This window comes from Mustela lutreola, chromosome 2 (genome assembly GCF_030435805.1).
Source record: "Mustela lutreola isolate mMusLut2 chromosome 2, mMusLut2.pri, whole genome shotgun sequence".
Taxonomy (NCBI): domain Eukaryota; kingdom Metazoa; phylum Chordata; class Mammalia; order Carnivora; family Mustelidae; genus Mustela; species Mustela lutreola.
Window position 1 is genome coordinate 174,709,373 of NC_081291.1, and position 18,162 is coordinate 174,727,534.

The window sequence follows — 18,162 nt, forward strand, 5'->3', positions numbered from 1 at the left end:
TTGATATAATGAAGATGATGATGCTTTTCAACCATTTCCCAGAGCATAAACCCATTTTCAGTGCGAGCCCGGCTAACCATAATGAATGTCAGTGATGTGGGAAAAACAAATGCACAAATGAAAAACAGTGAATCTGATAGCTCATTCATTGTTGTCAATAGAAGCCAGAGTTCCCCCAAATCCGCTTAGTATCTGGTATCGGCCGTTGTATAATCTGAAGCATTGCAGGCCATTTGCATATTGACTAAAGTATTAAAATTAACAATTGAGAAAAATGTTGGGAATAAGCAAAGCAGTTACATTCTATCTCCCAGAAAGGTTTGGGATTTTTCTTTCAGGTGTATGCTTTTTAAAATAGGTACAAATAATTTTCTCAGTAACTGAAATGAAATAAAGTTTAAAATTGAGGCAATTATCTCAATAATATATACAAAACATTTTCTTCAACTTCTAAATTATTAGAAAACTAAAATTATTTTCTGTTTAAATGACTTGGATAGTTTCTCAAAAAAAGGAAACATCCTAGAGAGCCATACAATTATTTTTCCCTTACTGACCATTGTTAACATTTCTATCAGTTTCCTTCCTGTCTTTTTTCTGTGGGAGCTTATATTATATATATGGTTCAGGGTTCTTTTTTCTTTTCATAGTCCAGCATATTCTTATTTGGTAAAGGTTTTTGATAACTGATTTTCAGTGTCTACATATTCTTATATCCCAAAAATAGTATGTCTACAAATTCTGCATCTGGGAACATATAAGTGGCATCTAATACTTTTTGATTCAAAGTAATACAGTGATAAAGATCCTTGTACAGAAATCAATATATTTAACATTCTAAGGTCATGAGTAAATGGTGACATAGGCTTAAGTCAGATCCTCTGGTAACCCTGGGTCTCTGCATTATTCTCTGCCCCCCTCATTCTAGCAACAACTTTTAAAAAGCAAATCATTTCCAATTCCCAAATGGTAAATAATTTCTTAAAAGTACTACATTTCCTCTCAAGTAATTTTTCATTTTAGTCAATTGTTCACTGTTACAAAAAAAAGAAAAAGTTACAAACTACATACAAGAGGAGAAATAGCTTAAGGACCTGTATAACTTTGAGGCAAAGTTGCATGAAATTGTCAAACCACAACTCTCCCAGGATCTTCTGGTGCTGGGTGATTAGCCAAACCAGCAGGACTACTCAGTAATGGATTCCACTTTGGGCAATGCTAAAGAGTTCTACTCTTGATGAAAAGTAACCTCAAAATTGGGGCCACATTGACTTTCACTAAACCTCCATATAATGATAGCACTTCACTTTTCAACATGGAAAATGTAGGGGAAAATTGAGGTAATTATGTTGGCAATTTAAGTAAAACAGAAAATACCCAGATACTTGAGGCAAAAGGAACTGGAGCTTTAAACTATACAGAGATAACAATCTGAGCTCTCGATTTCACTTTTTCAAGAATACAAAGCATTTTACAAATGAAGTTTACTGAGCAGAGATTCCCAAATCTTGTATCTAGTACCTGTGAGTAGAAGGTCCCAAACCAATTCTCTTCCTGCTATCTTAGCAAAAAAGTGGCATTAACTAAGGTTATTTTTCAGTTCTCCTGTGTTCAAATTTGCAGAGGCTGATGCTGTTTGCCAATAAGCAATCAGGCAAGATATTCTCACAAACATGAAAATGTGACATATTTATCCAGTTTCCACTTCCTTAGAGCCTCTGGAGGAGATCGGCCACCACCAGGATAAATATGGGTAACAGCTACCAGATATTCTTCTTTTGTCTCCCACTAGTGAACTCATTCCCACTAAGAAGGTGCCTCTTCTCTCAGCCTCCAGCACTTCCTTTGCTGCATTTGCCCCCAATATCTCTGCTTTGTTGTCTTATGTTCTTTATTGCTCTGGCCTACTGTCACTGCTGATGTCATCACTCACTATGCTCCAGGGCCAGCCCTGTGGAATGGGGACCCATTGGTACTTTGATGCCAAGCCTCTTTCTGTCCTGTGTCTCCTGATGCTGCAGGATATTTTGGCATGACTTTGGAGCTCATCGCTGCCCACCTACTCGTGGCCCTCTCTTTTCTCTATTTGATCCATATTATTAGCTAACATAAAAGAGGACCCTCTGCTCATAAGTCCCTACATTTAGATATTAAATGTTTCACAATCATTGCAATCATACACTGCCAAATTTTGTAACATTTTTATTTATTCATTTTCTTACTGTTACTGGACTGATTAGGACTTCTGGTTTTCAAAAGTGCCAGACAAATAGATGGTGGATTTGCCAGTTAACCAGCTGTGATGTCCATTTTATATCAACTTGACTAGAGCATAGGTCACCAGACATTTGGTCAAACCTTATTCTGGGTGTGTCTGTGACATGTTTTTGGATGACACTAATATTTGAATAAATTAGCAAATCAGATTGCCCTACTTAATGTGGGTGGGCCCCATTTAGTCATTTGAAAGTCTGGCTAGAACAAAAGGGCTAAACATCCTGTGACTAGGAGAGAATCATTTCCATCTGACTGCTTTTCAACCTGGGACACTGATTTATTCCTGTCTTTGGAATTGAATGGAAATAATAGCTCTTTTTTGGTCTTAAGCCTGCTAGCTTTCAGACTGGAAATACACCATCAGCTCTCCTGGTTCTCAGATCTTTGGACCCAGGCTAGAACTCCACCACCAGCCCTCCTGGGCCTTGCTGACTGCAGATCTTGTGACTTGTCAATCTCCATAATTATGTAAACTAATTCCTTAAAATAAACCTCTTTATATCTAGTACATATATTCCATTAGTTCTCTTTTCCTGGAGAACCCTGATTAATACAACAGGTAGTCCTGGCATCTGTTCTGTTTACTACCCAACTACATTTTTTTTTTCTAAATTGCAAATTTGAATTGTTTTATATTAAATGTCTCCCCACTTATAAATAATTGAGGAACCTCATTCTCAAAAGCAATTGATCTGTGATCGACTTGCTTTTTCCCTTATAAATATGGAATGAAAGCCAATGCGTGCTAGCCTAATAGCCTCCACAGTCATAATAGAAGGCTCTCCATCCTGTTATAATTCATTCCTGCAAAGTGCTCTGGAAATCCTTCAAATTATGCCTCATATGTGTTCACAAATAAGTGTCTCCCATGAACTTCTTCTCCTGCTCTTTTCTCACTTCTAGACATTTATTACCTTACATTTTCCACAGCTGACCATGTCCCTTCCTGAACCATCATTTCTGTGATTCTCCCAAACCTACATGCCATCGCATGGAGACCCAGAGGTTTACTCATTTCTTTAAGATTAGATTCTCCCTGAGTCAGGAAAAGTTTTTTTCTTCAACTCTGTCACTTCTCAAAACAAGAGATGATAGGCTGACCCTGGGGACTGTCATGAGAGCCTGTGAAACTCTAGGCAGAGGCTGAGCTTCTTGTCTTTCCAGTTCTGATTTTCCCCTCAAAGTTTTAAAAAATTATAGGTTCAGTGTTAGTGCTCAAACTCAAGGTAAAGCACACTTCTTTACCGTCAGCTGATCTCCTGAATAGGTCTCCTGACACAGAGCTGTAACCAGGAAGCTCAATACGGAGAGAACAAGCTTCATCTAGTTTCAGAGATCACTGCCCTTCCCTGTTGCATGAAGGAGCTTATTTTAAGTTCAGTCATTCTTAACATTTGTGAAACTAGGAAGAGAATGTTGAGATTAGGAAGGAGAAATACCTTAAAAAAAACAAAAACAAAAACAGATGACTATTTTAAAGATATTCATTTACAATTATTTTATTAAACAATCATCTTTTACATGTCATCAGACCTAACTAACCCCTGAAGTGCCAAAACAAAACAAAACAAAACAAAAACAGTTTGAGGTATTAAAACTGAAGGAACATTTGCACATATTTTGTAAGGCTTTCACACCATAGTAACCAAAATATTCAGCACAACTAAATACTACACATAACTGCAGGTTGATAAGAACAAAACTATATAAAACAAACATGGTTTGTCTCATTATAGCTCTGATTCTCCCATTTATAGTGACAGGAAGGCAAAAAAAAATAATAATCTGAGATGTAAGTTGCTTACAAAATGATGTGTCCATTACTCAATTTTAAAAAGTGGTATATAGAATGTAAAAGGTCACTGACCTGAAACAGTTCCCAAAAACACAAAATCAAACTGACCAACTGGCTTCAATGATAACATCCTATTCACAGGACTTAATCCTCAGATTAATGGCAATTCACTTAAAGTATCTGAAATAGATCTACTAAACTATTTTAATTACCCATGTGCATATAAGATCACATAAGTAGCACACATGGTCCGTACTTTTTCTTTTCTGTAGGATTTTTCTGTTTAAAGTAGAAAATAAATTCTTAATACAGATAAAGTTCAGAATGGTCACTTCAAAGGGATTTTGAAGTAACACAGGGAAGAGGAAGTTGGCTTTCTAAGTGTTAGACTTTTTAATATTGAATAAATTATCCAAAGACTTTCTGGACCTATTTCACTTTGACTGTATCTAAACATTGAAAGAGAAAGTTGAGGCAATCATATAGCTAATTATTATAATATAAACACTTTCTTCTAATCTGTTCAGGCAAATTGGAGAAAAGGCGTTTTTCATTTGATGATTGATTTAATTATTAACTTCAGAGCATAGCTACTTCATTTGAAACAAATTTAAAATTGCATAGCGATTTGCATATAGGATACTAAATTAAGTTCTGAATAATGGATCACAAATGCTGAATATAAATTAGTCTCTACAGCAGTTGTTACAGGTAACATAACACATCTAGTAGCCATGTGCTAGATTTTGATGGTTGTCGCTGAATTGTTCTATTCAGTTGTGTAGATAGGCTGAAGAAAAGGAAGGATAATTTTTTTTTTTTGTAAGAACAGTCTGCTTAAACTTGGCTTTTAAAAACTTTTTGCAAAACTGATAAAAGACCAGATACTTCTTGCAGCTTACTATATAGGAAAATACTGTTTATTCCATGGTGAACATGATACTTTCAAGAAGACACCCTAACAAGTTAGACTCCTCCAGATTCTTTGTTTAGCCAGCATCAAAAATTTGTGGGAAAAGGACATTTTTTTCATAGAGACAGCAACAACGTTCTGCAAAACACACTTAGCCTGTTTCCTCTTTGTCATAGGAAAAAAAGGGAAACTAGGTTGTTAAAAACCCCTATGGGAACACTACACGTATGTGTGGGGACAGTGTCCTCTCCCACAACTATGGTTTTTTCTCATATGTAATGGCTCTTGAAAGAAGAAAGACCTTTGCAGTTGCCTCACTACTAGAAATAGCAGTGCTTTTGCTCTTGCAAAAGCAGCTGAGCGGTTTACCTGGGAGGAGAGTCAACATGTGCTAATGTTCTCACTTGAACCAGGAGAAAACTGATCACAGTCATTCCTATACAAATGAATAATGATCTAGGGTCACTTAGTATCTTTCAGAGGTTAATGACTATTTTTACTATTTGCTACACAAGTAGATGGTCCAGGTTAAGATACATTTCCCAAGAGTTTATTGTTTTGTTTTGTTTTGTTTTTTAATGAATGTCATCGGACATGGAAATCAGCCAAAAACACAGGTCATAGAATAAGTAATTAAATCTCATGTGTCCAAATTGGCCAGTCCAATTAAAACATATCCCCAAGCTGGAATTATCTGGAATAAAACAAAAGAGTGACTTTCATTTTAGGACCACATATACAACTCTAAATGCTATTACATCAGGTTTTAACACTTACGGGGGTGGGGGGGAATGCAACAAATGTATTTTTTTCTACGCCCACCTTTATCTCTGTAACAACCAAAAATCAAAAGAAAATTGAAATAAAATGAAATGTGACTGATCCTGTAAGATCTAAGTCCTGAATATTGTTTGCTTATTGCCATTATACCAATTGGTGCCAAACAAATAGGGCTGACCACATACATAAATGACAAGAACAATAGCATCAAAATTCTTTCACTATCATCATGCTAATGAGCTACACTGTGAAATCTATCAAACCTATAAATACCAAATGCTGGCTGGCATTCAATTTGGATGAAACACTAACAAGTCACCCATGGTATGGTCAGTGAATCCTTTTCCCAAAAGGAGGGACCTGTTACAGTCAGTCAAAGACTGGGTTTCTTATGCCATTCAACACTAAATTGGTGGGTGCCTTTCTGTGTAGAAGGGCCAGTGAGCACAAGAGAAGGGAAAAGCTCATGACTCCCAGAATGACCATTCCTGATATCAGTGCACTGGTAACGGTGTTCAGCTGGAAAGGAGGGTCACTTGGAGAACCTGCAAGCAATAAAATAGACATAGTGGAAAGGTCCAATATTGGATTTCTCTCACCTTATCCCAGTTTATACCTGCAAAACATCTGTCATTAGTATCTTGTGAAATAACAGCATGACATGATAAATGCTATAATCTATTTGACTATAATTCAATCCAATAACCAAAGGATTATGCAGTTTAGAAGACTAATATTCCCTGGGCTGCCAAAAAAAAAAAAAAAAATCATCTGTAAAATGCTGTAAAAATTGACCACCAGGTCTCATATGAGTTCAGATGTTATGTAAAATATAACAAACTTGTAAAATCAGAACTCATCATATTTAGTTGCAACTGATAGTCAAAAAACATTTAAAATTTTTAAAAATCATACTTTTATTTTCAATATATGTTCATTAGCTTACCAAGCTGCGAATTGTTGGTTGGAGTCTCATCTGAGAGAGAAAAGAAAAAGAAAAGCAATATTGTATCTCTAAATATTTACTTGTGTTTATTATAATTCTGTGATTACTTTTTACCTATATGTGTTTCATCCACAATCTCCATGGGTGAGGGAATCATGAAAATCTTCCTAAACCATTCTGCTTTCCCATTTTCTGTTTCATGTGTCTGAGATTTTTTTCTGTCTCTCCCATAAGCCCACACCCTGCCAGTTTCCCTAGGCATACAGATATAATCGCAAAATATACTGTATGATATTCTTTCCTGCCAACCTTTCTTTGTCATTCTCTCTCTAGTCAGGTTAGTGGGGGCAGTAATTGTTAACAGCTATTACATTTTTTATAGCCCTATAACCTGCCATTTGTTATTGTGTTCTAGAGAAGTATTCATTATTTAGTGCCGCTCTATTTTAAGTGTTGTAAATTTGCCCATCATAATTTGCAAAAACATCATTTTAAGTTCCTAAAAGATAAATTCACACTTAGTAACTAAATGAAAGGAAAACATGACTCCTAATCTTGCGTTGCAGGATTTTTTGCATCTGTTTTTGTTTGTTTGTTTTTAAAGAATTTATTTATTTATTTGACAGAGAGAGATCACAAGTAGGCAGAGAGGCAGGCAGAGAGAGAGAGGAGGATGCAGGCTCCCCGCTGAGCAGAGAGCCTGATGCGGGGGCTGGATCCCAGGACCCTGAGATCATGACCTGAGCCGAAGGCAGTGGCTTAACCCACTGAGCCAGCCCCGATTTTTTACATCTATTAAGTAAAAGATTAAAGCTGGTGATTTTTTACTTTGTCCCTGGAAAACCTCATAATGGATGCAGTGAACGCATTCACCTGGTATCCCAGCTTGTGTTATGCATTTGGTAATCATATAGCCATTAACCTCTGATCTTGTACAATGAGTGGATATCATTTTTGGTCTTAAATATGTGGGTGTGTATGTGCCTGTGGGTGTCCGTTATCTGAACCATAAAATGTGTGCCGTTGACTGTTTGGGAGTGTAAATATTATTACAATTAACATGTGTGTCATGCCATACAGTTTACAAAGTGCTGCTTCATGTGTCATCACATTTTGTCCTCATAACAGCCATATGGTTTTAACATTATTGCTACCCCCATTTTACAGATGAAGAAACTTCCATCTGTCACAGCCTCCATGATGAAGTAAACATATGTTTAAATAACAGCTCAGCTTCAGAATCCTTTTTCTAAAATAATATAGACTAGCCAAGCATGGAACAAAATTTTAGTTATAAAGATGACTATCTCAAGCTATGAAACCCCAGGGTTGGTATTTGAAATGATTGATTGGGAGAACCTGGCGTGATATTTAGAAGCCATCTGATGCCATTTCTTTTAAGACATATATATGAGTCTTGGCGGAAATGATGATTCTGCAGTTTGAGCCGGAAGTACAACGCTCCAAATTAATGGAGTGCTCATTTATAGTATTCTTTAGAATGGTGCAGTGCACCACTGTAGGACAAAAAGGAGGGGAAAAAAGCACAAATTTTTGTTACAGGACACCATTAGGAAAATCCTAACCTCTGACCAACACTATTTTATAAAGACACTTGTTTCTCATGGAATTGGATGGAATGAATGAACTGTCATCAATTCTCCCAAAAGATTTCCAAGACAAAATGCCACACTGGAACATGGAGGAGCATATGTAAGGCTCTAAAACTCCTTTTTCAAAGTTATTCTTTGTTTATAAATAACATTTATTTTCATTTATTTATTTATTTTTAAGACTAGAAAGCTCCTTCTCCTATGTGTCCCAAATTAGGTGAAAGTGCTAAGACTGGCTGCGCATGCTATTTTCTGTATCCTGAAGTTAATTAAAGAAGTCAGAAAGTCCCCTTCTCTCCCACATTAGCAGCAACACTTCCTTCAGAACACTATCCCAGGTGTCACTCACAAGGATGGGGCTATGGACAAAATCTTTACATGAGACAAACTGTCGGATGAGCCAACCAGCCACAGGTTCCAGGACTGAAAAAGTACAAGCGTCCTACTTCTGATGGCAGCAGAGGGCTAAAATTAAAGCATGTACTATTTGAGTACCATTTGGAACTGCATTTGATAGTGGATAAACATAGAGCGAATCACTTTATCTAGTTGCTGTTTCTGGCTTCATTCCATTTCTAGTATCTTGCAATTTGGTTTAGCCCCAAAGGGAAGGTAGACATTTTCTAGGAGATTTTTTTTTCACCACACACTCTTGTTTATTTTTCTCTTACACACACTTGGTCTTACCATATATATATATGCTAAAAGACACCTTCTGGATTTAGAATGTATGGGAATACTAAACTTGGTGGGCTCTTCAAAATGCATGCAGCTAGTTGAGGACCCAGAGGAGGAAAGTGACAGCAGCAATATCATGGCTGTTGGAAACCCAGAAGCACCTGATAAGCATTTTTTCTCTGCTTTTCTTTCATAGAAGTAGCAGAAATAAATGGACCAAGTACACATTGGTGCAAGGATATATACAGAATAAATATTTTTCTTTTCTTAGCACAAGCAAACTATTTTCTTTAATCTTCGATTATCTACCTATATGGTAAAATGGACCACATATTTCAAATTCAGAGCTTCCAAATTATTTATTTATTTATTTATTTATTTATTTATTTATTTATTTGAGATGAGGGCAAAAGAGGCCAAGAGACAGGGAAAGAATGTTTTCTTAAAGATTTATTTATTTTACTTGAGAGTGGGGGGTGGGGGGTCAGAGGGAGAGGGAGAGAATCATCAAGCAGACTCCCCACTGAGTACAGAGTTTGACTTGGGGCTCAATTCCCAGGACCCTAAGATCATGACCTGAGCCAAAAGCAAGGTTTGAAAACTCAACAAACTGATCCACCCAAGTGCCCAAGAGAGAGTATCTTGGCCCTCTCTCCACAGCAAGCACAGAGCTGAGCCAGGGCTTGATCTCATAACCCTGAGATCATGACCAGAGCTGAAATCAAGAGTTGGAAGCACAACTGACTGAGGGACTTTGAGGATTTCCTAACTCTTTATCCTCTATTATGTTATTTTTGTTAATAATCCACGTCTACCTTTGAAGACTAAGATTCCTGAGAGCAAAGACTGTGTCCTGTTCTCTAGTCTATTCCCAGTACTGAACAGAATGCTTGTTCCATGTGGTAGTTTGTATGAATTATTAACTCCCCATAAAATTCAATGATATGCATTGAATAGTTGACTAGGACTTCCTCCCATCAGAATTTATGTAAATAAAACAATTAGGTACTATTGATTTCCATTACTTGCAATTGTGAATTTCTAGAATTATATGCCATGATAAGCATTTCCCTACTGAATAGTTTTAGCATGTGGAGGTGTGAAATAAGAACACTTCAGGAATTTTGAGGATTTGAAATATTGAAGATAGGAATCTTTTCCTAAATCAATCAACAAAAGGATTTACAGTGTTGGGCAAAATGATCAGAATGTCTTCGATTGTATTAAAACAAAAGAAGGGGCGCCTGGGTGGCTCAGTGGGTTAAGCCTCTGCCTTCGGCTCAGGTCATGATTCCAGGGTCCTGGGATCGAGCCCCACATCGGGCTCTCTGCTCAGCAGGGAGCCTGCTTCCTCCTCTGTCTCTGCCTGCCTCTCTGCCTACTTGTGATCTCTGTCTGTCAAATAAATAAATAAAATCTTTAAAAAAAAAAAAAAAAGAAAAGAAAAGAAAAGAAAAGTACTGAGCTTTAACAACTTATTAAACTTGACCTAAGTCAGATGTCTAAGGGAAAGGAGTGGTTCAATGAGTAAACAGAGCAAAAATTCCAAGTACCAGAGAGCTTTGAAGAGAGCAAATCAAGCCTGAAATTGGACTTGTCTATAAAAAATTGGCCACAGGACCTGGAGAGATAAATTCTAGCTGACCTAAGGTAAAAATGAAGTGAAACTGAGAACAGAAGGTAGCCCTGGTCATTAAGCTAGACATTATGTTTACATAGGATTTTCCTATTGAAGGATATGGCTTGATTTCTGAGTTCTATATGTATGTAGAATTCAAAATAATAATTTTTAAATTATGATACTGTAGTAACATAAAGTAAAAATTGTTATATATGGCCCTCTACACCATGAGGTCACCATGATTGTCCAGAAATGAGCACCATCCTAGAGTTATTTATCAAAATTATAACAAATAAAACCACAGAGAGTAAGAGAGGAATGAAGGGCATCCAGAACTTTTAAACATGATTCTTTGGGGGCTTTGCCGGTGAGGAGACTGAGGTTACTAAAACAACACTACTGTGCTGGAAAATGAATGTTATCTTTGAGGTGAAAATAGGTTGAAATTGGAAAGGAAGATATTCAGGCATGACTTCAGTGACATTGTGATCGAGGCATGAGCTGCCTGAGGTTTGAGCCAAGATACTTGGGCAAGTGACTATGGTATAGGTAAAACCTGTAAACTTGCATGACTGGGTGGCTATGGTAGAATAAGAAACTTCTACTTGGGGGATGTCTGTGTGGCTCAATCAATTAGGTGTCAGCATTCAGCTCAGGTCATGATCCCGGAGTCCTGTATCAGGTTCCCTGCTCAGAGTGGGAAGTCAACTTCTTGCTCTGCCTGCCACTCTTTTTTTCTCTCTCTCTGACAAATAAATAAATAAAATCTTAAAAAAAAAAAAAAAAAGAAAAGAAAAGAAACTTCTACTTGGTTAATATTTACTAAGAGTTCGGGATCTTAAAAATGTTGATCCTTGTAAAAATGTATCTTATGCTAACAAATTAATTAAAATGTGTACCATTTAAATTTGATTTGGTGCATGTAAGAAGGAAGCAAGCAGGTTAATAAGGAGGAAAAGCCATCTACTCAACATGGGAAGAGAGATGCCCCTTTCAAGGGTTTTTTTCTCTTACACAAAACTGATGCTAGATATGGTCCATAGAAATAAAAATATTTTTATTGTGTCTACCCAAAACGATTCCTAGTTATTGGCAATGAGGGTTGAGTTTCCATGCAGTGTAATTCTATGAGTTATTTCTGACAGCCGGACAAGAGATAAGAATTGGGCCTTTCACAAACCACAAGCCAGTCATTTTCAAACCATTCAAAACGCATAACAAACCTCAGGGAATGCAGAGTAAGTTTGAAATTTCATATTTAATAAATTTCTGCGTTATTTTAAAAAACCCATTAGCTTGTTTTTAAATAATGGTATGTCTAAACAAACACAGAGGAGTGAATAATTTAAGCAACTGTCTAAACTTTCTAGGCCAAATCATATTTTGCTTAATTACCTATTTCAGGCAAAACTTTCTTTTCACTGTGGAACAGAGGGCATGGGAAAAAAAGTAAAGATAATCTCATTGAAACACGATAATAACCTAATGGCTAAGATAAAAGTGAGAAAAAATTATTAGAATACAATCCAAACCAGAACTCTACTTTTTTAAAGACAAATTTAGATCTATAGGGTAAGAATCTTAAAGCAGCTTCTTCAAACCCCTTGTTTTAAGATATTTTCCCAATGAGGTGACGTAAAATCCCACGTCATATAGCTTGTTTGGACACAGCCGGAGCTAGAATCAGTTTTTCTGACTTAAGTTTGGGTTGTTTACCCTGCATGTCTGTTTTCTCCAGTTGATTCTGAATGTCTCTGGGCTCACACTGATAGAAAACAATATCCCTTTGGAGAGTGTGTGTGGATGTACATGCATGCACAAATATTTGCATATATGAGAAGATGTGTGGATAAGTAAGCCGTTGTATCTGTTAGATTCGTGACCGTGGTTGGGTGTGCTGGAAGGGCTATGTAATATTCAGGATCCTGGCAAGAAACAAATGGTACTCACACTGGGCATTTTAAGAAAAGTTTAATAGGACTATTTTAAAGATACAGGGAATTCACGAAAGTAAGTCAAGTTCCCAGGGCTATAGGAAGGTTCCAGTTCTGGTGAGAGAGTTGTTGGGGAGGAACTCTGTGGACTTCATTTTCATCTTCGGATAGCACCACCTACTGGCCAAACCCAGCCAAGCACTGGATGGCAAAGCACTGGATGGGTGCAGTTCACACAGGCCCCATCTTCAGGGGAGAGAGCAGGACAGAGAAAAGGGCGAGTGAAACATGTACAGCACGGTATATTTGTATACTTGTGTGTGTGTGTGTGTGTGTGTGTGTGTGTGTGTAGTGTGTGCATGTGTATAAAGGGAAATATTGTAAAAGACAATATTGCCCTTTGTGTGAAAGTTGAGTAAACAGGAAAGTACTGTGAAATTAAAGTTGCTTAGCAGTTTATCTTGTTTCACAGTTAATTAGTGTTATTGAGAAACCACTTTGAGTTCTCCTTCGAAGCCAAGTAATAAGCCATTTTGGAACAATCTATTACTACACACAAAAGGAGAAACGTTCCTACCACTCCGAGTGATGATGGGACCAGCAGAGAGGACGGCGCTTCCAGACGTGCTCTGGGGGCTCCAAGTGGTCCTCCTCCCCGCATCTCTTCTTTCTCTGTGGCCGCAAGTCTGAGGTGTTAATGAAAACAAATGAAATTCCACACCAGCACAAAATTGGTTCTTTATGGCCATTTGGAAAGCAGATTCTTTTGGAAGAGATACCACATGTTTAATTTTATTCATTTACTTCTGTGCATTTATTTAATTACTTTGCATATGATTGCTACAGTGTTTCTCATTCTGGCTTGGGCCACATTTCTTATTTCCTCCTGTTATAATTGTGCTTTGCCTCATTAATTCACATAGCTCAATGGTTCTCCTGAAAAAAGAGCTGTGTTTATCAAACTTTTTTCTTTTATTTCTCTCAAGCCTTTAATAAATCTTTTCCTGAAATGTTGGTCAGCATAGAGTCAAGGTAATGTGGATTCACCATTTAACCCCATCTGATACAGCTAGTTAGGACTAAAGTAATCAATCATTGTGAAGGAAATGCATGAATTAGAGCATAAATAAAAATGTATTAAAGCTATTTCCAATTTTAAAATGTGGCTTCATTTTTCTCAGGTTAATATTGATATGACCTTAGGGACCTGTCAGCAATAGCTATCTTTTCTTATTCACTAGTAAATGGATCAATATTTTAATGATGGCTGTATGCAATTCAGATCCACGCCTATTTTACTAGTTCTAACTTGCAATCCAAGGGATTCCTGGGCCACCCATCCCAAATCTACCTTTCTAGTGTCAGCCCTGCCCCCTCCCTATGTTTTCCAGTCATCCTCTACTCTGTCCCATCACTTCATGAAGTTCTGGTAGTTCCCTGGTTACTCTGTCTTATGTGTCTGTGAATTCAGTCAACCTGTGGGACGGGGTGTCTCTCACACTCTTGATTTTGTTTCTTTGGGGTTCATCCATCTTCAGAGTCATACCCCAGGTTTCATGTCTTCCATCAAACCTCCCAGTCTCTCCTGTTCTACTCACAGTGGTGATTACTGCCTCTTACAACAACCCATACATGTGTCTATCTTTGGACCATAACATTTTTATCTTATCTTCTTCCATGACAGTCTCATGGTCCTCAAAGATCAGCTAAATGAGTTCAGAATTTATGCAAACATGTCTGTTTTCCTAGTATTATGCTTGATGCTTGGTACAATAGTAGGCATCCAATAGATCTTTACTGCATAAATAAATAAATAAACTCTACTTCAAACTATTGGCTTGACCCATATTCACTTTCTATACAGAAATTAGTCCCTAACACTGGATAACCCTTCAGCTTAGATCAATTTGATAATTTAGAAGAAAGTTGCTAAAAACATACAGGCATAAGGAAGGGGCAGTCATCAGCTCTGCAGAGCTTGGTAACACAGTGCAGGAAGACGGTAGACATTTTCTGATTCTTGTGTTTCACAAATCGGAACACTTCAAAGGAAAATCGGCCCTGCTGGCTTCTGCCATTTTCAATGACGGTGGTCTGAGGATCTTTGTCACAGCTACATTTTAGGGAAGGTGAAAACAGGATGTTACTAAAGATTACCAGCCCGCTGGAAATGGTAAACTAATTTCTGCAGTATTAAGAGCTAACAAAATCATGCCATGTTACAGATATTTAATAAGAGCATAAGCTAACTCAACAAATATGACAAGAGTGACCTAGATCGCAAAGTTTAAACAGATCAATTTCTGACTATAATAGTACCATCAAATTTTAGAGGGATTATACTTTCATAAGGTTCAAAAATCCAAACAGTATAAAGCATACGTAGTGAAAAGTCTCCCTCTCATCATCGCCCTTGTCCGCACCATTCCATATCCACATTCAAATCTGCCAGAGGTGACCTCACTTGCTACTGCATCTTCCCAGCGTATACACATACAGAAGCTGAAGCAATGAATTCTTATTGTTTCCTCCTTCTTTAAAAAAAAAAAAAAAAAACTACATTGCTTTGTTCCTTGTCTTTTAAAAACTTTAACAGGACATTTTAGGGATCTTTCCATATGAGTATTTAGCAAGCCCCCTCATTCTTTTTGCGTACCATACAGTATTCCATCACGCACATGCGACAACCGTTACTTAATCAGGTCCCTATTTATAGAACTTTGCATCATCTTGAATCTTCTGCTTTTTACGAAGTAATAATGAATAGCCTTATAATGCCTTATTTTGAACATAAGCAGAATTATCTGTACAATGTCATTTAGTAGATTTTGCCACATTGCCTTTTGTAAATATTACTGCATTTTGTACTCTGCCAGTAATATATGCAAAAAATCTTTCTTTCCCCCAGAGAACAACAAAGTGTATGGGAAAAAAATGGTTGTTCACTGTTGGGGAGGAAAAGTAAACTGTCACTAATAATTTTAATTTACATTTTTGTCAGTGGGAATGACTAAGTACATCTTTCCATATACATTAGAGCCATCTGTATTTATCTGAAAACTGTTTATGTCCTTTGCCCAAATTTCTCTTTTGTTGTTGGCTTTTCTTTCTGTTTCCTACAAGTTCTTTATGTGCTAGGAATACTAGTTCATTGTTTGTTATATAAGTTGAAAATTGCTTGTTGCCCAGTTTTGGACATTTCTCAAGTGTGCCTGCGTGTATCTGTTCATACATACATAGGAAGTTTAGTTTTATGTTAAAATTTCAATATTGTATTGTATAGCTTTTAGTAAGTCATGTCCTGTTTCATTATGCTTTACTTTATTGTGCTTTCAGAGATTGTGGTTTTTACGAATTGAAGGTTGGTGGCAACCCTGCCTCGGGCAAGTCTAGTGGCACCATTTTTCCAACAGCAGTTCCTCATTTTCTGTCTCTATGTCACATTTTGGTAATTCTCACAATATGTCAAACTTTTTCATTATTATTATATTTGTTACAGTGATCTGTGATCAGTGATCTTTAATGTTACTATTGTAATTTGCCCATCCCCCCAAAAAACTATGCCCCTCTAAGACAGTGAAGTTAAGTGATAAACGTGTGTTCTGACTGTTCCACTGATCACATGTTCCCCCATCTCTTTCCCTCTCCTCAGGCCTCCCCATTCCCTGAGATGCAATAATATTGAAATTAGGCCATTTAATAGCCCTACAGTGGCCTCTAATTGTTCAAGTGAAAAGAAGAGTCACACATCTCTCATTTTAGATCAAAAGCTAGAAACAATTAAGCTTAGTGAGGAAGGCATGTAGAAAGCTGTTTCAGGCTGAAAGCTAGGCCTTCTGCACCAAAAAGCCAAATTGTAAAAGCAAGGGAAAAGTTCTTGAAGGAAATTAAAAGAGATATTCCAGTGAACACACGAATGATAAAGTAAAAAGCTACTCCATAACAAAGTCCTAAATTTCTTCAATTCTAGGAAGGCTGAGAGCAATGAGGAAGCTACAGAAGAACAGTTTGAAACTTAAAGCGGTTGGTTCATGAGGTTTAAATAAAGAAGCCATCTCCGTAACATCAAAGTAGAGGGTGAAGCAGCAAGTGCTGACATAGAAGCTGCAGCAAGTTACCCAGCAAGTTCACACGATATCCACTCTACAGCTCAAAGATCAAGAAGTAATTTTGACTTCAAGTCTTATTATTTAAGAAATACATTTTGTAAGGCTACGGGGGCCATTGGTAGTGATTCCTTTGACGGGTCTGGGCAAAGTTAATTGAAAACCAGGAAAGGATTCACAATTCTAGATGCCATGAAGAAAGTCAAAATATCAAATGACAGGACTTTGGAAGAAGTTGATTCCAACCTTCATGGGTGACATGGAGAGGTTCAAGACTTCTATGGAGGAAGTAACTGCAGATGTGGCAAAAACAGCAAGAGAACTAGGAATTACAAGTGGAGCCTGAAAAATGTGACTGAATCCCTGCAATCCCATGATAATGGGATCTCAACAAATGAGATGTTTCTAACGAATGAGCAAAGAACCTGGTTTCTTAATATGGAATCTACTCCGGGTGAAGATGCTGTGAAGATTATTGAAATGACAACAAAGGATTTTATATAAACTCAGTTGTTAAAGCAGCAGGGTTTGAGATGATTGACTCCAGTTTTTAAAGAAGTTCTACTGTGGGTAAAATGTGGGTAAAATCAAAGAGCACTGCATACTACAGAGAAATTGTTTGTGAAAGGAACAGTCAACCCATATGGCAAACTTCACTGTTGTCTTATTTTAAAAAATTGCCACGGGAACTCCAGCCTTCAACAACCACCACCCTGGATAATCAGCAGCCATCAATATTGAGGCAAACATTCCACCAGCAAATAAATGACAAATCACCGAAAGCTCAGAGGATGGTTAGCTTTTTTTTTTTTTTTTAGCAATAAAGTACATTTTAAAGGCAAGCCACTTCATGTTGGTAGGTGGCAATTTTTTAAAAAAATTTTATTTATTTATTTGACAGAGAGAGGAAGAGAGGAGGCAGAGAGAGAGGAGGAAACAGGCTCCCTGCCGAGCAGAGAGCCTGATGCAGGGCTCGATCCCAACACCCTAAGATCATGACCTGAGCTAAAGGCAGCCGCTTAATCCACTGAGCCACCCAGGCACCCCAGCAATAAAGTACATTTTAATGAAGGTCTGTACATTGTTTTTTAGGCACGATGTTATTGCACACTTAATAGATTACAGTATAATTTAAACATAACTTTATATGCACTGGGAAATCAAAAAATTCAATTGATTCGCTGTATTGAAATATGTGCTTTATCAGAGTGGTCTGGAACCAAACCCACAGTATCTCCAAGGTACGCCTGTATTTGGACCAAAGATGGATAATTCTTACTCCAAAGTTTTAAAAATATTTACGTTAATATGGTTTCTTCTGCCACTTTTAAAATTGTATTTTTATATTTAAATTAATAATCTACTTAAAGTTTATTATTGTACATTAAATGAACTATAGATCCAGGATGATATTTTCCTCATGGTTATGCACTTTCAACACCATTTTTTAAAGTTTCTTTTTATTCTACTGATTTGTGGTATCAGTCTATCATATCATA

The 18,162-nt window shown here is 37.1% G+C and overlaps 1 protein-coding gene across 3 annotated transcripts in view; it reads right to left on the reverse strand.

Moving 5' to 3' along the window:
• Window positions 1-3,766: 3,766 nt before the first annotated feature.
• Window positions 3,767-18,162, reverse strand: part of ZPLD1 (zona pellucida like domain containing 1) — a 236,288-nt gene continuing 221,892 nt past the window's right edge. For all 3 annotated transcript variants that reach the window (XM_059164267.1, XM_059164268.1, XM_059164266.1), the window contains 4 exons: window positions 14,499-14,670; window positions 13,135-13,243; window positions 6,712-6,741; window positions 3,767-6,310 (listed from right to left, as the gene is read on the reverse strand). In XM_059164267.1, coding sequence (XP_059020250.1) covers window positions 6,135-6,310; window positions 6,712-6,741; window positions 13,135-13,243; window positions 14,499-14,670 — 487 coding nt within the window. In that variant the 3' untranslated portion in view covers window positions 3,767-6,134. The remainder of the gene's footprint in view (window positions 6,311-6,711; window positions 6,742-13,134; window positions 13,244-14,498; window positions 14,671-18,162) is intronic.